General features: G+C 57.4%; 3 protein-coding genes across 5 annotated transcripts; all 3 read left to right on the top strand.

The window, feature by feature from the left end:
• Nucleotides 1–2,441: 2,441 nt before the first annotated feature.
• On the top strand, nt 2,442–15,556 carry FBXL16 (F-box and leucine rich repeat protein 16). Its single transcript, XM_010719333.2, has 6 exons — nt 2,442–2,884; nt 11,310–12,029; nt 12,873–13,381; nt 13,467–13,551; nt 14,196–14,259; nt 14,472–15,556. Exons 2-6 carry the CDS (start codon nt 11,325–11,327, stop codon nt 14,618–14,620), a joined length of 1,512 nt encoding a protein of 503 aa, XP_010717635.1. The 5' UTR covers nt 2,442–2,884; nt 11,310–11,324; the 3' UTR covers nt 14,621–15,556.
• A 1,193-nt stretch (nt 15,557–16,749) lies between these two features.
• WDR24 (WD repeat domain 24) lies at nt 16,750–22,470 on the top strand. Of its 3 annotated transcripts, none has more exons than XM_019620671.3 (10): nt 16,750–16,899; nt 17,278–17,950; nt 18,228–18,405; nt 18,828–19,503; nt 19,758–19,873; nt 20,796–20,917; nt 21,135–21,239; nt 21,327–21,661; nt 21,872–22,056; nt 22,140–22,470. In XM_019620671.3, exons 2-10 carry the CDS (start codon nt 17,470–17,472, stop codon nt 22,306–22,308), a joined length of 2,367 nt encoding a protein of 788 aa, XP_019476216.1. In that variant the 5' UTR covers nt 16,750–16,899; nt 17,278–17,469; the 3' UTR covers nt 22,309–22,470. The 3 variants fall into 3 exon arrangements, with proteins under 3 accessions (XP_019476216.1, XP_010717632.1, XP_010717634.1); XM_010719330.4 differs by having other exon boundaries at nt 21,324–21,661; XM_010719332.4 differs by having other exon boundaries at nt 16,762–16,910; nt 21,324–21,661.
• Nucleotides 22,471–22,589: 119 nt separating this feature from the next.
• On the top strand, nt 22,590–24,334 carry JMJD8 (jumonji domain containing 8). Its single transcript, XM_085237526.1, has 9 exons — nt 22,590–22,745; nt 22,822–22,905; nt 23,036–23,084; nt 23,162–23,258; nt 23,334–23,402; nt 23,492–23,611; nt 23,677–23,744; nt 23,824–23,958; nt 24,067–24,334. Exons 1-9 carry the CDS (start codon nt 22,663–22,665, stop codon nt 24,145–24,147), a joined length of 786 nt encoding a protein of 261 aa, XP_085093652.1. The 5' UTR covers nt 22,590–22,662; the 3' UTR covers nt 24,148–24,334.
• Nucleotides 24,335–24,665: the final 331 nt, after the last annotated feature.

The raw sequence follows: 24,665 nt of genomic DNA, 5'->3' as shown, positions 1-24,665 counted from the left end.
ACTGCAGCTGCGTCAGGCACCCACATCATCCCCAAAAAATAGCTCGAGAGGCCTCACATTGCCTCCCAGCCTTGCTGGATCCCAAGATACTGAGGGTCCTGGTCCCCAGCCCTATGTGTATCCTTGTCCTCTCACAGTGTCTTGAGGGATGTCAGGAGGGAAACTGCATGCTAAGGGTCCCCACGATGCGGCAGGATCCCGGAATGAAGGTCTTTGCAGCACAGTGGTGGATCCCATGGCTAAGTGAGGGTTCTCATGTAAGGACAAGATTCCCCATTAGCTGGGCGAGGGTCCACATGGCCAGGTGAGGGACCTCGTTTTGGTGTTGGGTGTCCGCAAGTGAGAGAAGGTTCCCATGGCAGAATGAGGATTTCAGAAGTGGGTGAGGCTCTCAGCAGCAGGATGAAGGTCTCTGTGGCCAGAGGGGGGTCCCCATGGCAGGACAAGTGTCCCCCTGGGTGGGTGAGGGTCCTCATGGCCAGGTGATTGTACCCACAGCAGGATGAGGGCCTCCATCTCTAGGTTCTGCCCTCACCCAGCTTCAAAACCTGGAGGATATTGCACTCCAGATGGGGGACCACAGGGGTGTTCTGAGCCCCACTGGGGGCAGTAGGGCTGTGCCAAGGGCGGTGTCCCCAGGCTGCCCCCATCATCGTCAGCCTCCAAAGCAGAACTCGGCAAGGCTGCCCTGGCACGTGCATCCTCTCCGGCGGCGAATGGAGCTGCCTATTGATTTGCAGGCGGGCTAAAAATAACCCTCATCTCTTCATCCAGAGCTGTGAAAAATCCCCCATCGCTAGGCGACGGGTTACCGGGAGACAGCCATCGCTAGGCGACCGCCGTTGCCGCGGCGACGGCACCCTGCGCACTGCGGTCCAGCTTTGGTACCCGCGGTCCGGCTGGCCCAAGGATGCTCGGCCCATAGCATGGCAACCAAACCCAGAGGCCTCCAAGAGCCCCGTGTGGACAGCAGGGGTGGGAGCTGAGTGGACTCTCACCCACTGCCCACACAGGGGCTGCTGTTGGGTGGCTGTTCCCGTGGGGACATCCCTGTGGGGACAAGGCGTCGCAGGGGGAAGGACCCCCAGGCTCTCACTGGGGTCACTGAGGGAGGGACAGATGTGTGGAAAAGGCCACAAACCAACATGTGCCTGCTCACTGATCCCTCCAGCCCCTTTTTCTGCAGCTGTCACCTGCTGGGCAGGATGGGGGTGGCAGAGGCTGCTCTGTCCCTGCACGAGAGGCACATATGAAGGCCAGAGCCCCCAGCCCCAGCAGCTCCCCACACCATCACCTCCGTGGCTGCTGTCCTCCCTTTACACATGGGACAGAGGCAGCTGCACACTGTGGGGACACAACACTTCCAGCTGTGGGATGGGATTGTGTGTGTGTGTGTGTGTGTGTATGTGTGTGTGTACATCCTCCCTCCAAACACTATCCCATTGCCAGCACGAAACCCGACCTGCCTTATAAATAATGGAGGCAGCCAGATCCTGGCAGTTACATCAGCGTCCCCAGGGCCTGGCCGGGTGGCAGCCAGCCCAGCTTACCCCACTACAGTGCTGTGTAATGGGAAGGGGTTAAGCACTATGCCTAAGCCCATTCCTTCCAGTTTGGGGAGCTGAGCCCCACGCTGGAGTTGCTGAGTGGGTGCAGAGCTGGGCAAGACAGGAATAAGTGGGGCAGTGAAGGCATCTGCTCTTCCCTCAATGCAGGCTCCTGCAGCTTACCAGGGTTCTGGTTGTCCCCACTGTGTTGGAGGCTGCCAGTGGGGCCAAGGCTACCAGCCAAGAGGGTTCAGCACTGGGATTGCCTTTTGCCAGTGTCCTGGTGGGGAGAGAGACAGAGCAAACACCCCTAAGTCCATCCATTCTTTTGTCCATCTAGCCTTCTATCCCTCCATCCCTCCCTCCATTCATCCTTCTCTCCATTCATCTGTTCCTGCATCCATCTCTCCATCTTCCATTCCTCCATCCTTCTGGAACCAGATGATCTTTGAGGTCTCTTCCAACCCAAGCCATTCCACAAGTCTATGATTCTATGATTCTCCCTGCATCTACACCTCCCTACACCTGACCACCTATCTGTCCATGCATCCGTCCCTGCATCCAACCCTCCATCCCTGTATCTATCCTTCCATCCCTTCATCTTTTCCTCCATCCCTCCATCCATCCCTCCAACCATCCACATGTCCCTCCATCTATTCCTCCACCTATTTATCCCTCTCTCCATCCATCCCTCCACCCTTTCCTCCCTTCATTCCTCCACCCATTCATCCCTCCATCTGTCCACCATCCGTCGACCCCTCCATCCCTAAATCTGTACCCATCCATCCCTCCATCTATCCATCCATCCATCTCTTCCTCCACCCCTTCATCGGTCCCCGCATCCCTCCCTCCCTCCTCCCACCCCCACCCCTCCCTCCGGTGCCTCCCACCCTCCCGTCCCTCCCCGCGGTACGGGGGCTCTCAGCTCCCCGGCTCCTTCCCCCTTCACCTGGTCTCTGCCGTTCGGTGCCGCGTGGACCGGGATCGGTGCGGGGACCTCGGCGCTGCGTTGTCGCTCTCGGCGGCGGTGTCTCTTTAACGGGCGGCTGTACGGACGCGGGAGTCTGCGTGTGCGCGCGTGTGCGCGCGTGTGCGTGTGCGAGCCTCTCGCAGCTGCCCTGCACCGAGCCGGATCCGGCCCTCTCCCCTCCCCACCGCTGTTTTTTTTTTTGTTTTTTTTTTTTTTGTTTTTTTCTTTTTGTCGGCTTGAGGCCGAGCGACACCGAGCACCCATCTTCCTCCTCTTCTCTCTTCCTTCTCCTCCTCCTCGAGGTTTCCTCGCGCAGGAAAGGAGCGGCTGTCCGCGCACGGCATGGCATGAGCTGGGAGAGCTGGAGGTAAGGGATCGCTTATTTATTGTTTGCGGGGGTTGTTTTGTTTTTCTCTTTTATTATTATTATTATTATTGTTGTTGTTGTTGATGATGATGATGGTGATTTGCTCTCGGGAAACCATTGCGACACAAAGCCCGCACATCGCCGTACGGCCCCGGCGGGCGGGGAGGGGGCTGGGGCCGCAGCCCCCGGTGCAGCATCCCGCAGCACCGTTATATAACGGCGGCGGAGTGAGCCCCGTGCTCCCGGCCGGGGGGAAGGAGAGGGAGAAGATAACGGAGGGGCCCCTCTCCGTTCCACTCGCCTCCTTTCTCCTCCCCAACCCCCCCCAAACGGGGGCCCAGAAGGCAGGGAGTGGGCTGGCACCGGCTGTCCTGTAGGGAGGCTTTGGGATGAGTGCGGTTACCAGCATGGAGAGGGAGGTAGGGTGGGGGGTTGTTGCCTTGTTGCCTGCCTTCTGATACCCCTCCCCCTGCCCCCCAAGTTCCTGAAGCACCCCCTCAGGCTGTTCACCCTCTTCCATGGTTCTGTAGGGTAAAAGAGACTGGCACCTCTGGAGCTGTATCCCCTGGCACCCTAAAACCTATTAGCCTTGGACCCCTGCATGCTAGCACCATGGGATTCCATTACCCTGTTACCCTGACACCTTAAATTCCCAACACCCCATAATTCCAGCATCCCGTCACTCTGACATCCCAACAACCCAGGACCCTGGCACTTCAACACTGTGGGATCCCAGCAGCTTGGCAATCTAAAATCCCAGCACCCCATTACCCCTGTGCCCCAGCAGCCTTGTACCTCATCATCCTGGCACCCCTACACATGAGCATCATTAAACCATGGGACTCCAGTCCCCTGATCCTGCAGCATCCCATCATCCCGATACCCCACCATCCAAACACACCAACAGTACAAGACTCCTAGCACCTTAAAACCTCATAACACTGTCACTCTGTCATCCTGTCATCCCAACACAATTCACCCCAGCACAGTGAGATCCCAAAAGGCTGGTACCCTAAAATCCCTACACTCCATCCCCCTTTCACACTCTGGTATCCAAGCAGTGTGGCAGCCCAACATCTTGGCATCTCAGCACCCGAATAGCCTGAAATAACAGTACACCAGCATCCTGGTACCCTATCACCCTAAACCCAGCACCTTGTCACCCCGCACTTGGGATCCTGCTCCCCAGAACCTCATCACTCTGTCACCTTGACTCCCCAACACTCTTCTGACATCTCAGCAACCTGGCACTCCAGTGCCTCAACAACATCCCAGCAACACAGTGGGATTTTCCTCTGTTCTGAGGTGACACAAGCCATGGAGTCTGGGAACAACACATTGCCATCACCATCACTCCTGGAGGCCAATGGGACACCGAGAGACAGGTCTAGACCTCAGGGATGAGGCACACAGGGGTGATCCCTAAAGCAGGATCCCAGCTCTGCATGGGGCACCTCACAGTGGCTATGGGAACCCCACAGAGGGAGTGAGGCTGCTTGTGCTGGGGCAGGAGCTGAGCCAGATGATGGGAGAACTAAGGCACAATGATGGTGAACTGTAACCAGATCTAGGCAGAGCCCCCATGGCCTCAGCAATGTGGGGGGTCCTGAGATTACTATTGGGGTTCATTTGGTTCCACTGTACCCCAGGGCCTTACCTGGTGGACTGGCAGGATGTGGTAGTGCCCTGATGGCAGAGACTGGAGTGCTTCTGTGGTAGGGGAGCTCTGACAGGAGTACTGGGCCAGGGGCTGGGGCAGGAGGCTTTGGGGCACCCTGTGAGTGCAGAGCAAGAGATGCACAGTGCTGGCATTTCCCCTCCTCTGGAAGCTCAGTGCTGATTTCACTCCAGCTACCAGGAAGAGGGAGGGAGGTGGCTTTGGAGTGGGGAGGACTCGCTTCAGCATCCATTTTTAATGAGATAGATATCTATTTTTCCCCGAGCTGGCTTCCCCCACATCGATCCCTGCTCCATCCTCCAGGCCTGTTTTCCTCTCTATTGCAATGGGGATGTGGTGGCTGAGCTTCCCCAGTACTGGGAACCTCCTGGCTCCCCAAATCCCACTTCTGGGGGTGCTGGGGTCCTTGTTCAAGCTGGGGCTGGGGATGGCATGCGGGAAGGCAAGTGGGATGATAGGGTCCTCTGTTCCTTCCAGAGGGACCATCTCCATGTTGCACACCCCATGGGAACATGGCATGACAGAAGGGAGGCCAGGGCTCTTGGGAACTCATTGCTTTTGGGGCTAGTAGCTGTGCTCATACTGTGCTGGGAGCAGAATGGAATGTGCAGGCAAGCGCAGATCCTTTGGCAGCTTCTTACCCCATTCCAAGTCCCTACCCACCCATCTTGGGACTGCACACATTTTTCAGGTGCTCTGGGGATGGCAGAGCATTCAGGGAAGGGGCAGGAAAGCAGAAAATGTTCCTTGGGGTTTCTCTCTGCTGGAGCTTTGTCCAGCTCCTGGACAAGCAGGTGGTTGTGGGGCTGCCCCATGAGCTGGGTTCAGGCCTATGGAGCACCAGTAGTCCCCATCACACAGCATCAACACTGATGGTTGGTGGGAAAATTGAGGCAGGTGGATGAGAGAACATGGAGCACCAGGGTTGCATTGCCTCCTTGCAACAGGACCATGATCTTGGTCAGAGGCCAGAATCTAACAACTTTCTGAGCTTATGTCAGCACTGAGCAACTCCAGCACTCTGCAGCAGCAGTCCTGTGGCTCAGCACTGCCTCCCTGCCCTGATGTCCCACCAGTTCCCTCAGCCCTATTCTGTCTCACTCTGTGTTCTCTCAGGTAGTGTGTCTGGGGCAGGGCTCAGGCTGGGCTGGTGGCCTGGGAAGAGGCTGATATTGGTGCTGGATTGTCCCTTCCATCACGGGCACCTGTGTCCAGGACCTGCTCAGGGCCTCAGATTTGCTCCATGATGCAGAGAGCTTCAGGCTGTCACACTGGCCTGGCAAAAAGGCTTCGCTGTTTGTGTAGCCATTGCTACATCTGGAATGGTGAAGACGTCTGAAGGCCCTGGAAGAGGCACTTGTCCCAGCAAGGAAGCACACTGATGTTATAGGAACAGCCATGGGTTGTCCCATCTCTCCTCGCTGAGACCTTTAATCAGCACTCAGGGCTTTTCCTTTATGTCTGGGCACTCTGTCCCTGAGACAAAAAGGGGTAAGAAGCAGGGCTACAGCATGCCCAGCTCCACCAAATGAGCACAAGCACACTCTGGCTGTTACGCAACAGGAACTGCACTCCCAACACAACACTTTGGTTAACAGGGAGCAGGGAGAAACTTAGCTGAGGCACATGGAAGCATGAGCATCCTCCCTTCAGCAGTGAGGCCTGGTACTTCTGAAGGAGGCTGGAGGAGGTGAGCCCAGGTCAGCCACAGTTTCCACCCAACTCTGTCCACACATGCATAGAGGTTTGTTGACAACCATCACTGGATGTGGATTCCTCCTCCTGCTGAGGCTCCTTGTGGAACATGCAGCTGCCTGTTCCTGGAAGTCAATGCTTAACATCTTTGGGAGATTTGGGCCTCAGCAGTGGCACACCATAAAGTTACATACTCCAGGCCATGCTCAGCTCTCCAAATTAACCAGACAAATCCCCACTCCTGGGGAAAATCATTGTGTGGAACAGTTACGGCCAGAACCAGTGCTGCTCCTTGCCTTTCAGCTCCTTGCCAGGCTGAGAATGGGGTGGCATAGAGTGGGGCCAGCATCACCTCCCACATGGGCTGGGATCACGCCAAAGTGATAAACCCTGGGAAGAACATGGGAAAAGTGTGTAGCAGCCAGAGGGGACCCTACTGTCTGCTGCAGGGAACTTTGGCCTTTGAGTGTTTTCCTAGGGCCCCCAGAGCCCCTTTATCTACTGCAAGGTGGGATGAGCTCATTTGCATCATTGGGAGAGGAACAGGAGAGCTGCACTAATCTCTCCAGTCTCTCAAGGACCTCTCAGGATAATCCTAGGAAGGAGTTTCCCAGCTCCCATGGCACAAGCAGGTCTCTGAGCCAAGCAACAGAGAGCAGAACATGGTCTTTTCCTCACCATGAATTTCTGGTTCATGCTGCAGGGTTCGTCCTGCAATACACAGTGCTGAGTTTGGAGCTGTGCTCTGAGCCTCTCTCACAGCTGATGTGTGAGTCCTGAGCTCCAGAGCTCTGATCCACATGTGCACACACACACGTGGATGTACAGGCAGCCTCTCTGCACCTAAACACACCAGCTGCCCCTCCATCTCTAGGGGAACAAGGGGCTCTTTGGGGGATTCAGTGCCTCCTCTGCATTGCCAAGGTGATCCAAGCACACTGAGAGGACAGCCATACATATACCCCCCTGACTACACACTGCACGGACAGTGGGCTGACCTGATGCAGTCAGAGAAAGAGACAACTTGTACACGGCTGAGCACTGCTGGGGAAGGCAATCTTTACAGAGGGATATCTTTATTATTGCCATGTGCTTTGGTCCACAGGTTCTGCCCCCAAAGCAAGAGCCAGCATGGTTCGGGTTGTTGCACACAGTTGGTGGTTCTGGGCAGCTGTTACCCTTGATACCACTGGACAAAAGCTTTGGCTGTGTGTTCTGCCACAGCACTGTATCTCGGGTGTGTTTTCTCTGCCTGTAGAGCAACTTGATTTGCTGCATTAGTAAAAATAGATGGGCTAATGAATTCAGCTGATGCAACCCTGCGTGAGTGTGTGTGTGCATGCGCTTATCTCTTTTTGTGTGTGTATATGTGCATGTATATTTGTGTCTCAGTACCGAGGCTCATGCAAGGTGCATCCACCAGCCCCTAGGGCTCTGATGTGTGTGTGTGTCCAAGCATATCTGTTTGTGTGTGTGTGTGTGTGTGTGTGTGTGTGTGTGCAGGAAGCCGTGAGCGATGGCTGCTTGCTGCCGAGCAGCTCTCTGCCATCGAAGCAGTAGCTCTACAAAAATAATTTTGCATCAGCCTTGGATTCTGGCAGTGCAATAAAAGAGCTGCACGGGAGGCTAGCAGGGCAGCAGGAGCCCTTCGTAGGGACCTGGTGGGGCAGCAGGAGGGGCTTCACAGGGAGTGGTGAGGAAGCGGGGGGGATTGCAAATGGGGGAAGCAGGGGGGATAGTCAGGGATAGCAAAGGCAGTAGGGATCTCTCGGGCCGTTCTGAGGAGTGTTTCTGCAGGGTGCTGCTGCCCCGAGGCCGGCGGGGCAGGCCGCTCTCCGCGGTGCTGAACGGGGGGGCGGTGTCGCTGTCCGTGGTGCTGAACGGAGAGGCGAGCTGTGTGGCTGTACGCGGTGCTGACCGCTGCTAGGACCTCTGTCCGCAGTGCTGAACTTGGGACTTGGGCCTCGACCCCGTCGATCTCCGTGGACCACCGAGCCCTGCCAACCCCGAGTCTCCGGTGTCCCCTGAGCTGCCCCGATGGCCCAGAGCTCACAATGGCCATCAAATCTGGATGCAGCTGGACCGCAGTCTGACCAAGTGTATCTCTGCCACAGCCTGGGCTCTCTAAGTGAGCCCATACGTACACAAGGGTGGCACTAGCAGGTAACTGTCCACCCCACCTGTGTCTTGAGGTTCTCATCCCTCATCGCTACTACGTGGAGACAGTAAATTCTCCAGTGGTTTGGACAAGTGCTCTCTTCCTGGGTACTTTTGTCTTATCCTTCTCAGCTTCATCATCTGCGTAATGTTTGTAGTGACACACTCTTAGACCCCCTTCTTTCTTCTCTGTTCCTGCGTCAATTCCACCCCCCCACAACTGCATCATCACTCATTGTGGATGAGAAAGCCCTCATGAATGGAGTGATTTCTCTGCAATAACATTTCCTGTGAAATGTGCACCCCGGAATGAATTTGGGAGACTAAAAGACCTTGCCCTTTGCTTTTGTCAGGTTTCCTTCCACTGTGGATTGAGATTTAGTACAGCTGGCAGACGCCTCCCTCCCTAAGGCCTGTGAGAGCAGAAGGGGCTTGCACGAGGGTCTCTGAAGCTGAGTCCTTCTTGTGAAGTCCCAAAGTAAGAATGGCTATACCAAGCATTTAACACACCTTCTGAGAGAAGATGAAGGGTCAAATCTCTGCCCTTTCTCTGCTTTGGAGTAAGAGTAAAAACCAAATATGTGCAGATATCTTCAGAACTGCGGGTACATCAGAAGGGACAAAGGTGTCAAAAGTGGGGCTTGAGAGTGCAGGACTCTGTACTGAGTTTCCCAAGGCTGTCCCAGTGCATTAAAGGAAGGACTTCGGGAAGGGCATGGTGTGCTCCATGTGTCTCAGTGCACAGAAGCTCTGAAGGATGGACTTGCACTCTGTACTTGCACTTTGTACAATGGAGCAATGTGGCCTCCCCTGTAGGGCTGCTGCTGGGGGTTTTTCAGTAGCAGTGAGGGACAAATCCAGAGGCAACGGAGAAGTGATTATTAAGCCAACAAGCATCCCCAGCCTGTTCTCCCTGCCACCATCTCCAAGATGCTCTCTTCTCCAGGCAAGGTCCTGATGCTTTCAGGCTGATAGAATCCTTGGTTGTCCATTCTCTCAGAGAGATGCAGCCATGTACAGTAAGCCTAGATGGACATATCCCTGCCTTCCCAGCTTCCTGCTATCCATGCCTGAAACCTGCCTTTGCCCAGAAGGCCTCCCTCCCTGTTGTATTTCTACTTGAAATGACTTCCCAGCTCATTTATGGTTTGGGATATCTGTGAACCAGACAAGCAGCTTCAGTGCCTGGGGCAGGGGGAGCTAGCTCATCTTCCCAAGGCAGAACTGTGAAAACCACCAAGCCCTGCCTTGAGGATGAGCCTCACTCTCAGCTGGTTGTAACTGCTGCCAACACCTCCCTCTGGCTGAATGATGGCAGTCTGATGATTGTCAGCATCTGTGTCCTCCCATGGCTGTCCCCTGTGGAAGCCCCCACCCCTGGCTTGCCTTCTGATGTCTGGAGACCATGGGCTGCCCCTCTCCCACCACCTGACCTCTCCCCAAAGGCAGCCAGCATGGTGAATTGCTCACTCTGTGGGCTCTGTGCCGGAGTGACAGCCTTTCTGTGCTGTGCAGTAATTATCTGTTTTGATTTGTGTTGTAGCGCTGTGTTAGACACCCTGGTGCACGTTCTGTTTGCTTCCCTAATTGCTGCCAACCTCAGAGCTGCCGGTTTTAAGTTTCTTCCTTTTTCCCCTCCTTTTCTCCTGCTTTCAAGCAAATTTAGTCAAGCATCTGAGGCCCAAACCCTCTGTAGGCCAGTATAAGTGAAGGCAGCAGAGGCTGCATCCAAGTGGGAAGTGGCGCCAGGCTGTCTGCTCAGGGCCAGATCCATTCCCGGAGGATGGACTCTGGTGGTGCCAATGCCACTGCTGGGCTGCTGTGGAGAGGTGAGAGGCTTCACCACTGGCTGCTTCCCATCTGCAGGGTGAATGGGCAGAAAACTAGCTCTTAAAGAGTGGGGTAAAGTCTGAGAGAAAGCTGGTGGTGAGTCCTTGGTCTCTCAATTCAAGGGGCTGCTCCCCCATGCAGCAGGGCATGGGGATGATGGGAGGGTTGAAGCAATGGACTGGGGGTAGCAGCAGGGAGATCTCCAGCCCAGCACTGTCTCCAGGGTGAGACAGCCCCAAAACCTGTGTACCTGAGCCACCAACAACACGTGGCTCACCAGCCAGCATGCTACTCTCTTGGTGTCCTCTGTCATCTTCCTGGGGGCAGAAAGCAGGGACATGTCCACAACTACATCCTGTCCCCTTTCTGCCAGGCCCCCCTCCTCCATATCTCAGCCATCCAAAGTATTTTCTCAGTTTACTCTCAGCTTTTATTCTGGTTCTAAGGGGGAGCTGGTGACTGTGTCCTCAGGTCCCATTAGCAAGCACAAACTAATGTGCCACTCAGGCATAGCTGTCACTGAGCAGTCCCCATCCCTCAGGACCTGGGAGTGACAGCTCTGCCTCATCCCCATGGGCTCCATTTCTGCAGGCTCCAGCTCCTCCCATGTCCCTGGATGTTCTGGAAGCCCAGGCTCCTATGGCTCCATCTCAAGCTGGGCTCTAAAGGAGATGGGAACCTAGTCCTTTGCAGTGCTTGGTTCGGGTGAGCACTGTGTGCTGGGGCACAGGGTGTTGGCAGAATGGATATGACACTGGTAGGGCACTGTGCCAGTCACTGGCTGGTGGGGGGGGGGCAAGCCCCCATCAATTATTCACCTCTGTATTTATAGAGGGAAATGTGATTAATAATGCATGGTGGGGTGTGGCAGGGCTGTTTGAAAGCCTGTCTGGCTGCAGCTGAAATATTTATTGGCTTGCTTTGATGTGGTGCCACTGCAAGCTATGGCACCCGATCAGCATGGGCTCACTGGACAGCATGGCACATGTGGTCTCTGTCACCCAAGCCATGCATCCCAGTGAGCCCAGTGCTGGCTGACATCTGCTTACTACCCCTGTGTTGCAGAGAGACCCGTGGAAGATGTCGAACCCGAGAAACGGTGACACCAAGCCCCCATGTTTGCCTCGCAATGGACTGGTGAAGATCCCCACACAGCCCAACGGCCTCGGCTCTGCCAGCATCACCAAAGGCACTCCTGCCGTGAAAAACCGCCTGTGCCAGCCTTCCTCCGTGCCTGCCATCCTCAGCCCAGCCTTAGCCCCCCGCAGCGACCTGCCCATCCCCAGCCTGGCCTCGCCGCTGTCCCTGGCCGCTCTGGCTGGCGTCTCGTCCCCTCCCGGCACCTCCTTGGTGGCACTGAACTCGAGCGAGGCCATTCCAGGCTCTGAGCATCCCTCTCCAGAACGGCTGCCTGGTTCACCCTCAGAGAGGCAGCTGGTGGTGGATGAGAAGATCCTCAACCGCCTCTTCTGGTACTTTTCGGCTTGCGAGAAGTGTGTGTTGGCTCAGGTGTGCAAGGCGTGGCGGCGAGTGCTCTACCAACCCAAGTTTTGGGTGGGTCTGACACCTGTCCTGCACACCAAAGAGCTCTACAATGTCCTGCCTGGTGGCGAGAAGGAGTTTGTCAGTCTGCAGGGCTTTGCTGTGCGGGGTTTTGACGGTTTCTGCCTCGTGGGTGTCTCCGACCTGGACATTTGTGAGTTCATTGACAACTACCCCTTGTCCAAGAAGGGGGTCAAATCTATGAGCCTTAAAAGGTCAACCATCACGGATGCAGGGCTGGAGGTAGGTGGCCTCGGCACCAGTGAGATGGCCAGGGACTGGGGTTGGGTTAGATGCCAGAAAGGTGGCACCATGGATTGCCCTGAAGAGATGTCCCCATGGGTGCTCCTAGTGCTGTCTCCATAGTTTGTTTGCACCCAAGGTGAAGGCAAGGTTTGGGGGACAATGCTCGATTCCCTGTCACGTGGCAATGCTGCCACGCTTTGTCACAACATGTCCAGATGTGTCAATCCACAAGCACAACAGCACCTGGAAACAAGCATGCTGCAGTCTGCATCAGCAAGAGCTTTCTCCTTCCCTGCCAAAGGGGTGGCCCAGTCATCAGCAGGCAGGCAGCATCAGCACCCTACTTGTCCCTCTGCCTGTGGCCTGGGATCCAGGAGGGAGCAAGGCTGCTCTCCCAAGCTTTTGGGGAAGGATATTCATCCCCATTACCCATGGGAGCACCTACAGCCTTTACCTATCCTTTCCAGAAAGGAGCAGCTGTGTGAGGCTGTTGGCTGGGCAGTGGAAAGAAGCAAAGAGTGATGGGATGATACGTGATGAGCAATGAGGGAATGGCATGGAGCTGAGTCAGGGGAGGGTCATGGTGGGACTTAGGAAAATGTTCTTCACCAGGGGGTTCTGCGCATGGAACATGCTCCCCAAGGCAATGGTCATGGCACTGAGCTGCCAGAGTTCAAGAAGTGTTGGGATAGTGCTCTCAAACATAGGGTTTGGGTGGCCCTGCGTGGAGTCAGCAGTTGGACTCGGTGATCTTTGTGGGTCCCTTCCAACTCAGGATATTCAGTGATTCTAGGATTCTGTGATTCTGTGGTTCTCTGATTCTGTGCTGCCCCTGGCCAGGTGATGCTGGAGCAGATGCAGGGTGTGGTGCGGCTGGAGCTGTCAGGCTGCAACGACTTCACGGAGGCCGGGCTGTGGTCGAGCCTCAACGCCCGCATCACGGCACTGAGCGTCAGCGACTGCATCAACGTGGCTGATGATGCCATCGCAGCCATCTCACAGCTCCTCCCCAACCTTGCCGAGCTCAACCTGCAAGCCTACCATGTGACGGACACGGCTCTCGCCTATTTCACCGCCAAGCAGGGTTACACCACCCATACCCTGCGCCTCAATTCCTGCTGGGAGATCACCAACCATGGCGTGGTCAACATGGTGCACAGCTTGCCCAACCTGAGTGTTCTCAGCCTCTCGGGCTGCTCCAAGGTGACAGATGATGGCGTGGAGCTGGTGGCTGAGAACCTGCGCAAGCTACGCAGCCTTGATCTGTCCTGGTGCCCTCGCATCACCGACATGGCCCTGGAGTACATCGCCTGTGACCTGCACAAGCTGGAGGAGCTAGTGCTCGACAGGTAGGGGATCATGCCAAGGGTGGTGGGTACAGCAGGGTGGCCATGGGCTGGGGACAATTCGTCTGCTTGTCCTATGTCTCCACAGGTGTGTGCGGATCACTGACACTGGTCTCAGCTACCTGTCCACCATGTCATCCCTGCGGAGCCTTTACCTGCGCTGGTGCTGCCAGGTAGGGGAGAACTAGGGCTGGGCTGCCCACACCGGGAGCCCATGGATGTGTCCACACTGCCGGTGGCATTGGGCTGAGATGGGAGGGGAAATCAGGGTGCTGCCATAGGTCTGCAGCAGAGCCCTGCGAAGACAGGTGATGTGGGGCAGAGAATATGGGGAGAGATGCAGGACATCTGTAGGCTCAGCAGGGCTCAGCTCCATCATTCTGTTCCATCCCCTATTCCATCATCCTGCCCCACCGTCATGTCCCACCATCATGTCCCACCACCATGTACCACCTCCACATAGAATCATAGAATCATAGAATCACTCAGGTTGGAAAAGACCGTAAAGATCATCAAGTCCAACCATGACCTAACCATACTACCCTAACTAACTAACAACCCTCTGCTAAATCATGTGCCATCGATCACTGCCCTGCTGCATGGTCATCAAGTAGCACCCACCTGATGGGGACCAGCCCATCACCCTATTGCATTCCTCTACTCTGTTACTCTAACCCAACATATTGCTCCACCACCTTTCTCCATCACTCAATCCCACCACCCTGCTCCGCTCAGCCTCAGGATCCATGTGTGCTGTACCCCATTTTTGGCACCTCTGCCTGTCTTCATCCTGGTCCAACTCCTGTTTCTTTTATAGGTGCAGGATTTCGGCCTGAAGCACCTCCTGGGCATGGGCAGCCTACGCCTCCTGTCTCTTGCTGGTGAGACCTGTGCATGAGGTGACGTGGGGTTGGGGGTGTCTGGGAATGGGGACAAGGACAGTCCTTGGGAACAGAAATGAGGACCCCCATCAGGGCAGGGTTCCCGCAGCCCAGGGAATCTCAAGTCCTGTGGCACCCACATGGGGGTACAGGGAAGGGGATGGGGACAAGGATGGAAACACCATGGTGACAGTGACATTGTCCACCTGCAGGCTGCCCCTTGTTGACCACCACGGGCCTCTCGGGGCTGGTACAGCTGCAGGAGCTGGAGGAGCTGGAGCTCACCAACTGCCCCGGAGCCACTCCAGAGCTTTTCAAGTACTTCTCCCAGCACCTGCCCTGCTGCATGGTCATCGAGTAGCGTCCACCTGATGGGGACCAGCCCCCCTAAACCCAGCTGCGACGGCACCCAACCCATTTCTTCCCGTCAGCAGGATTAGGGGGGGTGCAAAAGACGCTGCCCATTCAACTGACCCACATGTAAAGCCCCCACCTCGACGACCTGGATGCCAGCACCCCCCACACTTGCCACCGAGGGGCCCGGGCACGGCAAGAGGAGATCCCTGCTTTTTGGCACCCATGGGTGCTGCACGGATGGGAGCCTGGGACCCCCTGCACAGAGCCATGGGCACCCCCGGATGGGAGAAACAAGCCAACCCCCCCGTGCTGTGCGTCCCCCCTCGCCCATCCATAGGATGCTTTCCTCCACCCTCGCATGCTCGCTTGCTTCAATCTCGTGGCACAGCAGGGGGGACAGTGACAAGTGGCACCCGCCACCCTGCTGCCACTCAGCCCCTCTACACAGCTCTCCTAGTTGGGCCGTGGTCTCCCTCCCCCCCTCAAACATCACTGTGCCCCATTTCCACTGGGGACAGTGGGGCAACATCCCCTTGATGCTAGGGGCTGTCATCCCTTTACTGCCTGGGGAACATGGAGGGATGTGGGCCCACCACCACTGTGGCCACTCTATGTCCAGAGGTGATTCATCTGTCTGGGATGGGTCCCACTGTCCCCATGGGGCTGGGGGTCCGGCCCTGTGCCCCGCTGCGGCTCGCAGGTGGCACGGGGACAGCGGGGACACAGAGCGAAGGCAGGGGGACGTCACCTCGAGATGCAACGCCGCTTCTTCCAGACCTAAAGCCATCGCCCAGGTGCCACCAAACTGCCCCAACTGCAGGGCCCAGCCAGCACCTCGGGGTGCCCCACGTGTTGGGTGCCGGGGGCTGAGCCGGCATGGGGTATGGGCACGGACATGGGCACGGACACAGACACGCTTTCGGGTTGTTTTGCCTTTGTAACGGCCGGGAAGGAACTGCTGCACCACCCGCCGCCTCTGCTGGCTCCTTTTGTCCAAAACGCCCATTTCTGGTCCCAAAACAGCCTGCGGTTCTGGCCCTGAAAGTAGGCTGGAGTGCGCCAGGTCAGGGTGGCACCCTTAAAACTGCCAGCTCATCACTATGGGAAGTGGGTGCTGGGCACCCAAAGGGGACAGGTGGGGACACGTGTAGGGACTTCTCCTCACAGGACCGGGGCGAGCAGGGGCAGCCCCCAAAGGAAGATGGAAGTGGGGAGCAAAGCCACAGGTGAGGTAGGAGTGAGGTCTGAGGGTGCCCTGGGCTGGGAGTGCCAGCAGATCTGGCCCCTCATCAGCACCCCCTGTGTATCCCCTCAGTGTACCCCATCCTCCTGCAAACCCACCTCCTGTTCATCCACCCCCACATACCTCTATGGCACAGTGCACCCCCACAACTCCCAGTGCACCCTCATACTCTAATTCCTACTTATCTCCAGCGCAGCCCTATATCCTTCATCTCCCCAAACCTCTCAATGCACCACTATATCCCCCATGTATGCCTAAGCTGCAGTGTGCCACCATATCCCCAATGCCTCCCCGTTTCCCCCAGCCATCTGCCATACCTTCCCATAACCCCATATCCCCTGTACACCCTTGTGACCCCCCCACATTCCCCTGCCCGTGTCTCCCCGTATCTCTCAGCACACCCCCAGCTCTCTCCACACTTCCCACATCGCCGGTGCGCATCTCCATTTTCGAATCCAGTCCCCTATAGGCTCCATATCCTCCAATGCACCCCCATATCCCACTGTAGCCCCTCATATCCCCCACTGCACCCCCAGGAACATCCCAGAGCCACCCGTATCCAGCGCCCCACATATCCCCTTATGCACCACCATACCCCCCCAAGCCTCCAGAACCCCCCCAAAACACCCACATCTCCCCACAACCCCGGCACGCCCTCACATCCCACCATAGAGCTCCCATATCTCCCAGTGCACCCCCATCCCCCCATCATGCCCCCGATTCCCCACCGCACCAAACGCACTCCGATGCTTTTTGTGGGCGTGGCCAGAGATATGGGGCGTGGCCTGGTTAAAATGAGGCGTGGTCTGTTAGGGGGCGTGCTCTGACTAAAGGCTTGATTAAGGGGCGTGGCCTGGCTAGGGGGCGCGGCTTGACACTGTGTTGTTCCCCCCCCACTTTCCGTAGCCGCCGGAAGGGGCGGGGCTTAGCGGAAGTGGGCGGGGCGTAGGCCGGCAGGGCCGGCGGGGCCTGCGGGTCTCGTGCTGCCGGCGGGGCTGCGGTACGGGTGGCGATGGGAGGCTCCGAGGGGTGAACCCGTGGTGCGTAGAAGGTGACAGCGGGCTCCAAGAGCGTCCTGAGGGAGCTGTGGGTCGGGAGTAGGCTCTGAGGGGGGTTCGGAGGAGGCTGTGGGGTGGCAGCAGGCCCTGGCGGGGCCCTGAGGGACTCAGAGGGGGTTCTGAGGGGGCTGTGGGCCACAGCAGGACCTGAGATGAGGGAATGCAGGCTCTGAGGGGCTCAGGTGGCCTGGCTGGCTGGAGAGGGGCTGAGTGGGAGCTCTGCAGGCAGTCCCTGTGTCCCACAGCAGTCCCTGGCCCCAGAGGGAGCTGTTCCTACACACAGAGGTAGCAGGGAGCCCTGGGGAGCGCCCCAAGGAGTGGCCACTGAGCCTGGCATGAGCTCTGTCTCTCTCCTCACAGGTACCAAGTGAGTTTTGGCCTCTCTGCTTCCCACGCATTTGATGCAAACCCAGAACACCCTGGAGCCGTGCCCATCCCTGACCAGCACTGGCTGAGGGGACACGGGGCGGCCGCTGGGGCTTGGATGCAGCCTGCGGGGCTGCCAGCCTCCGAGCCCGCTCCCAGAGAGGGGACCCTGCGCCGAGGACAGCCATGGAGAAGATGGCCAGGGTGAGCACGGCCCTGGGGGGCAACACCCTGACAGGGCGCACCATGTTTTGTCACCTGGACGCCCCTGCCAACGCCATCAGCGTGTGCCGCGACGCAGCCCAGGTGGTGGTGGCCGGCCGTAACATCTTCAAGATCTATTCCATCGAAGAGGAGCAGTTTGTGGAGAAGCTGAACCTCCGTGTGGGCCGTAAGCCCTCGCTGAACTTCAGCTGCGCCGACGTGGTGTGGCACCAGATGGATGAGAACCTCCTGGCCACAGCCGCCACCAATGGCGTGGTGGTCACCTGGAACCTGGGCAAGCCGTCCCGCAATAAGCAGGACCAGCTGTTCACCGAGCACAAACGCACTGTCAACAAAGTCTGCTTCCACCCCACCGAGGTGTATATGCTGCTCAGCGGCTCCCAGGACGGCTACATGAAGTGCTTTGACCTGCGCAAGAAGGACTCTGTCAGCACCTTCTCTGGTATGAGCCCAATCTCTTGTTTGTTCCTCTGCTTGCCCAGAACCGTGAGGAGGGTTGAGCACGAGACCTGTGCTTGGAGTCAGCAGGGAGGGAGCTGAGAGGCTTTGGCTGCTCAGTGTGGGCTCATTGGGACTGCACTGGGCCCTCTTTCCCTTTTCTCAGGGCTGGAGGACTCCATGTCTCTCCCAGCAGCAATATTGCCAAGGTTTTTCAGTTCTCAGTTGTTAGCACTGCTGGAGCTGTGTCCCACTGCATCAAAACTTCTCTCCCCGCTCAGGCCAGTCGGAGAGTGTGCGTGATGTGCAGTTCAGCATCCGCGACTACTTCACCTTTGCTGCCACCTTTGAGAATGGCAACGTGCAGCTGTGGGACATCCGCCGGCCCGACCGCTATGAGAGGATGTTCACAGCCCACAACGGCCCCGTCTTCTGCTGTGACTGGCACCCTGAGGACCGGTGGGTACGGAGTCAGGCCCTGCCAGCTGCTCAAGCTTAGCAGCAGAAAGCCTTATAAATGGGATGGGGTCTTCCAGAGCAGAGCAGGCTCTCTGACCCCAGCCTTGCGTTGGTGTTGGAAGATGGAAACAAGTTTTCTTGAGGGTGGAGAAGTGGGTAAGGGGAGCTGGGAGCCTGTCAGTTGAGCATGGTTTCAAAAGTGCAGGGCCTTACTCTGAGACAGGAGGGAGAGGTGCTGTCTGACCTCATTGTTTGAGTGCAGAGGTGGAAGGTCAATGTGTGGAAGGTCAATGTGTGGGAGGATGCGATTGCAGCCCAGCTGTCTCCCATGGCGTGGACAAGGCTCATGGTTACATCTGTGTTGTGGGCACCACCCGTCCCACTGTCCAGTATGTCATCATCTTCCTTCATCCTTCTCACAGGGGCTGGCTGGCAACAGGCGGCCGGGATAAGATGGTGAAGGTTTGGGACATGAACACCACGCGGGCCAAGGAAATCTACTGCGTGCAGACCATTGCCTCTGTAGCCCGGGTGAAGTGGCGGCCAGAGTGCAAGCACCACATTGCCACCTGCTCCATGATGGTGGACCACAACATCTACGTCTGGGACGTGCGGCGGCCCTTCATCCCCTCTGCCATGTTTGAGGAGCACAAGGATGTCACCACGGGCATCGTGTGGCGTCACCTCCACGACCCCTACTTCCTCCTGTCCGGTTCCAAGGACAGCACCCTTTACCAGCACATCTTCAAGGATGCCAGCCAGCCCATCGATCGGGCCAATCCCGAGGGGCTGTGCTACAGCCTTTATGGAGACCTGGCCTTCGCAGCCAAGGAAAGTCTCATCTCCTCCGACTCCAACCGCAAGCCCTACATCGGGGACCGCCGCCACCCCATCTTTTTCAAGCGCAAACTGGACCCCACAGAGCAGTTTGAGTACATCTCCTCCTCCAGTGCCCTCAGCGTCTTCGAGACAGACGTAGAAAGTGGCAGCATGGACTGGTTTGTGCACACTGCCAAGCAGTACGCACTGGCTGGCAGACCCCTGGCCGAGCTCTGTGACCACAATGCCAAGGTGGCCAAGGGCTTGGACCGCAACCAGGTGAGCATGGGTGGAGGTCCTGGCTCTGCTATTCGGTCCCTCTGTTCCTTCTCTGCCCTGCAGCTGTCCTCAGAAGGTTTCACTCAGCCCTAGCACAGACCTGTAGTGCTGTTGCCTATAGCAAGCACAAATTTCTTTCTGTGCCCAGAAACCTGATGTCCCCGTGGGCCTTCTTAGCTTGGTAGATTGACAGATGATGGGAGTCAGAGGCTGCTTTTTAAGAGGTGAAGTCTGACTGCAGCTCTCACACACAGGTGGCTCAAACGTGGACGATGCTCCGGATCATCTACTCCAGCCTTGGCACCGTGTCATCCACCAACCTCAATCACAGCATGGGGAAGGGCAGCACCACTCTCCCACTCATGAACAGGTAACGGAGCAGTTCCACAAGCAGCAGAGCAGAATCCCAGCCTCAGCCCCATGCTGCTATATAGGATGGTATCATCTGTGTGCAGCTGTTTCCCATATAGGTATGAGAAGAGAGGGCCAGCCTGGCCTTGAGCCCTGAGGCTTCTGCTGTTGTTTCCTCTGTCTGAAACAGGGTATAAAGCTGGCTGTGTTGGGGTTTGGGGATGCAGAACGCCCCCACCCTCCCCCATCTTGCTGCAGTCAGAGAGGTCTTCCTCTTCTGAAGGAAGAGGACAGCTCCTCTCTGTTTGTAGTTCATGGGGTTTGGAACCTCACTGTGTGCTGATGAAGCAGGAAAACTTGTTTTTCCTCTTCCAAATGACATATGAAAGTGAGGAGTGAGGGCTCCTAATTAGTTCTTAGACCTGAAAGGGCTGGGCTCCCAGGATAAGCAGCAAAGACTCCAATAACTTAAAACATTGCCCTGCCACCAGCCAAGGTCTGCAGCCAGACAAGTCACTGCCATCACCTCAAACCGCAGATCCAGACTGGAAAGCGTGGCTGTGTGTCAGCTCCTTTCAGTTCCTTTTCTGTCCTGGTGGAGCCTGTGAGCAAAGATGCATAACAAATAGAGCATCATGCAGAGAGGCAGCTCTTATTTACCCACTTCTAAGCTGAATGTAAACATCAAGAAATGGAGTCAAGTGTCTGCTCAGCTCTGAAGCTGCTTAAGGAGACGCCTCTGTGATGGGTGCACAGAGATGCCAGACTGGAGAAAGGGCTGTGCTAACAATTGTGGTGGATTGAGGTTTTTAAGGTATAAAGTGGGGACAGCTGACTTTGCCCTCAGCAAAATTACCTTGCCTTTTTGAAGTGCTAGCTGGAGACATAAAGCCAGTCTGTATGCTGTGACTTTTAAATTAAGCAAGTGGCCTCTCTCGCAGCTTTAATCTGAAGGACATCCCCTCTGGGCTGGGCAGTGAGTCGAGGCTGGATCGCAGCAAAGGAGAAAGCCGCACAGAAAATATCCTCATGGATTCCTCCTCCACCCTGATCAACAATGAGGGTAAGGTTTATAGGGCACAGTCCGAGTCCTGAGGTTGTTCCTCAGGTTATCCCTGGTGGCACAGTCCCAGCCATAGGTGGCTCTGCTTTGGGATAAAGGGATGAATGTATCCATGTGTCCTGTAACGGGGGTTTGCTGATTCTTGGGCACATCCTTGGGGTGTGCATCCCCCCGTGCCAAGGGGGATGTGCTGATTTCTCTCTCCCCGGGTACACAGACAATGAGGAAACAGAGGGCAGTGATGTCCCTGCAGACTACCTGCTGGGAGACGTGGAGGCAGATGAAGACGACCTGTATATGATGGACCACGAGAACCCACACGGTGAGCAAGAGCTGCTCCTGTCCTCTGTCCATCCAGCTGGATCTTCACCTGTCCTGTACTCATTCCCCATGGCTTTCCTTGCAGCAGAAGAGCAGGAGTACAGCCTTCCCCAGGAAGCCTTCCCCCTGCGCCACGAAATTGTGGACAACCCATCAGCCCTGGACCACTTGCAGGACAAGGCTGACTCCCCCCATGTCAGCGGCAATGAGGCCGAGACGGTGTCCCTGACACCCGTGGAGTCTTTTTCCCTCATCTCCATCTCCCACTCGCTCTATGAGAACCGCCTGCCCTCTGACTTCTTCAACCCCATTGTGCGTGACACACTGCTCTTCTATGCCGAGCAGGGGGATGTGCAGACAGCTGTGTCTGTGCTCATTGTGCTGGGAGACCGAATCCGCAAGGAGATCGATGAGCAGACCCAGGTACCCAAAGGAAGCCCCTCTGCAGTTCCTGGAGTGGGTGCTCTCTGCCTTTTCCTCGCTGTTTTTAATCTGAGTCCTTTGCTGGAAGGCTCTTTCCAGCGCTGGTGCAGCAGCTTGCTGGTGTGGGAACGAGCTGGGACTCTGCCTCATGGTGCTGGGGTTGGGGTGGTGTTGGGGAGCTGGCACTGAGCTGTGTGCATTCATCCCCAGGAGCACTGGTACACCTCCTACATCGACCTGCTGCAGCGCTTCCAGCTCTGGAACATCTCCAACGAGGTGATAAAGCTGAGCACTTGCCGTGCCATCAACTGCCTCAACCAAGCCTCCACCACTCTCCACATCAACTGCAGCAACTGCAAGCGGCCCATGAGCAACAGGGGGTGGATCTGTGACAGGTGAGGGCTCGAGAGCGAGGGGGACCAGGAGGATGGGGGGGCACAGCATCAGGCTCTTTACTCACCCCTTCTCTCCGGCACAGGTGTCGGCAGTGTGCCAGCATGTGCGCCGTGTGCCACCACGTGGTGAAGGGGCTCTTTGTCTGGTGCCAGGGCTGCAGCCACGGCGGCCATCTGCAGCACATCATGAAGTGGCTGGAGACCAGCTCACACTGCCCGGCAGGTTGTGGCCACCTCTGCGAGTACACCTGAGCCCAACAGCAGCACGGGGGCAGCAGGACTGTGGGGGCTGGGGAACAGGAAGCGGTGCTGGGAGGTTTCTGCTGCAGCAATGCAGCCTTCAGCCCTCCCACCCCTCTCTTTGTATTTATTTCTGGGGGCAGCCATTTTGTACTGAATTAAATCCAAAGCTGAGCACGGCTTCTTGTTGCTTTACACCCTGTGGAGGCTACCTTCCACGGGCGCAGCTGTGGCCCCTTTAAGGCGTAGCCCCTTTAAGGCGTAGCCCCTTTAAGGCGTAGCCCCTTTAAGGCGAGTCCCTCACCGGACGCCGTAGCGTGGTGCGGCGCGGTGCATGCCGGGAGCTGTAGTCCCGAGGCCGCTGCCATGGCGGCAGCGTGGCGGCTGTTGGCGGTGCTGCTGCCCTTGGCCTGGGCCCAGGCCCGGCTCGCAGGCGATGCAGGCGGCTGGTAAGGCGGCATGCTGCTGCTGCTGCTGCTGCTGCTGCTGTTACCGGTGCCGGCACCGAGCGCGCTCTCGTTGCAGGCAGGCGGGCGATGTGCCGGAGGAGCAGCGGTGCACGGTGTTGAGAACCGACGGCTCCATGAGCCCCGCGCTCTTCCTGCAGCGGTACGGGCGGCTCCGGGGTGGGGGAGGGGGGAGATATAGCGGGGTGAGAGGGGCAGCCCCGCTGTCCTCGGGGGGGTCTCAGCTCCCGGTGCCCGCTGGGGATCCCCCCGGTCGCGCTGCTCTCTGCCAGGTTCGCCTTCTCCCGGCCCGTCATCCTCCGCGGGGTCACCGACAACTCGGTGAGTGCCGGGAACGCTGGGTTGGGTGGCAGCGAGCTCAGCAGCGGCTGCGGGGTTGGTGATGATTTGGCCTGCAGGCTTTTCGGGCCCTCTGCACCCGCCAGAAGCTGCTTGCTGCCTACGGGGAGCGCCTGGTGCGGCTCAGCACGGCCAACACGTACTCCTACCGCAAAGGTGAGGGCACGGGGGGGGCTGTCTGCCTCCATCCCGCTATCCCCGCAGCTCCCTGAGCTGTCCCTCTGCCCGCAGTGGATGTCCCCTTCCAGGAGTACGTGGAGCGGCTCCTGAAGCCGCAGGACCCAGCAGCGCTGGGCAGTGGTGGGTAGCACAGCCCCTACATGCACCCACTTCCAGCACCTCTCCCTCGCTGCTCCTCATGGCTCCTTGCCGCCCGCCCCTTCCCACAGACACCCTCTATTTCTTCGGGGACAACAACTTCACTGAGTGGGGATCCCTTTTCCAGCACTACGTGCCACCACCTTTCCACATCCCAGGCACCAGCGGAGCCTACAGCTTTGGGATTGCAGGTGGGTGCCAGGCTGGGTGTGGGGTATGGGCACAGCGCTGGCACAGCACACGTTTCACCCCTTAGGCTCAGGCTCTGGCGTTCCCTTCCACTGGCACGGCCCCGGTTACTCCGAGGTGATCTTTGGCAGGAAGGTGAGCGCTGCCCATAGGGAAAACTGGGGTGCGTTGAGGGATCACTGAAGGCTGAGCCTCCTTGCTGCCTTCCTTCCAGCGCTGGTTCCTCTACCCACCCGATAAAACACCCCACTTCCACCCCAATGAGACCACGCTGGCCTGGCTCCAGCACACCTACCCCACGCTGCCACCAGAGGAACGACCACTGGAGTGCACCATCCGGCCCGGTGAGGTGAGTCCTGCAGCGGCTCCGTGCCCTCCTCACCCTGCTGTGAAGCACAGGAGGGCACAGGGCTGCCTCCCCAGACCCAAAAAGCACTCTTGCTGTGCTCTCCTGCAGGTGCTGTATTTCCCTGACCGCTGGTGGCACGCCACACTCAACCTGGACACCAGTGTCTTCATCTCCACCTTCCTGGGGTAGCACCAGGTGCCCACATTCCACTGTGTCTGAGGACTGCCACCAACATCCCAGAGCATCCCATGAGCTTGGGACCAGGGCAGTGCCAACAGCCGCCCCTCAAAGCCTGATTTTGGGACCAAGCACCTGAACTGTGGTTTTTAACTGGGTTTTTCACACCCGCTTGGATTAAACTTGACACACCAATGTAGTGCTGCAGGTGTTACACCATCCCCATTGTCCACAGCTGGGATGAACCTCAGCCCACCCCGGCAGGGTGGGTCAGGCATGGGGGCTGCTGCCGCCCTTTGCTGGGTGCAGGGGTGGCTGAACCTGTGCCTCGGTGCCAGCACTGATCCCAAGGCAGCAAAAGGGGGATGGAAGCAAACAGCCCCCAGGTCCCAGCCACTGTTAGTGGGTTGCTATGCATCTCTACACCCCAGTGCCACACCTTCCAGTCTCATCTCTGGTGTCCCAAAGGACTAGCTCAGGTTTACCCAGGCACAAAAAAGCTCAAATGCATCAGCACAAGCCCCCAGGAC

The sequence above is a fragment of the Meleagris gallopavo genome, chromosome 16, assembly GCF_905368555.1.
Source record: "Meleagris gallopavo chromosome 16, MGAL_WU_HG_1.1, whole genome shotgun sequence".
Lineage (NCBI taxonomy): Eukaryota > Metazoa > Chordata > Aves > Galliformes > Phasianidae > Meleagris > Meleagris gallopavo.
This window is presented reverse-complemented; position numbering and strand designations above follow the sequence as displayed.

Excerpts from the sequence above, each read along its gene's own strand:
- FBXL16 (XM_010719333.2), top strand. The coding sequence starts at position 11,325 with ATGTCGAACCCGAGAAACGGTGACACCAAGCCCCCATGTTTGCCTCGC. Across the intron at positions 12,030-12,872 it reads TCACGGATGCAGGGCTGGAG|GTGATGCTGGAGCAGATGCA; the intron begins GTAGGTGGCCTC and ends GCCCCTGGCCAG. Across the intron at positions 13,552-14,195 it reads ACCTGCGCTGGTGCTGCCAG|GTGCAGGATTTCGGCCTGAA; the intron begins GTAGGGGAGAAC and ends TTTCTTTTATAG.
- WDR24 (XM_010719330.4), top strand. The coding sequence starts at position 17,470 with ATGGAGAAGATGGCCAGGGTGAGCACGGCCCTGGGGGGCAACACCCTG. Across the intron at positions 17,951-18,227 it reads CTCTGTCAGCACCTTCTCTG|GCCAGTCGGAGAGTGTGCGT; the intron begins GTATGAGCCCAA and ends CTCCCCGCTCAG. Across the intron at positions 19,874-20,795 it reads ACTCTCCCACTCATGAACAG|CTTTAATCTGAAGGACATCC; the intron begins GTAACGGAGCAG and ends CCTCTCTCGCAG.
- JMJD8 (XM_085237526.1), top strand. The coding sequence starts at position 22,663 with ATGGCGGCAGCGTGGCGGCTGTTGGCGGTGCTGCTGCCCTTGGCCTGG. Across the intron at positions 22,746-22,821 it reads GCAGGCGATGCAGGCGGCTG|GCAGGCGGGCGATGTGCCGG; the intron begins GTAAGGCGGCAT and ends CTCTCGTTGCAG. Across the intron at positions 23,745-23,823 it reads AGGTGATCTTTGGCAGGAAG|CGCTGGTTCCTCTACCCACC; the intron begins GTGAGCGCTGCC and ends CCTTCCTTCCAG.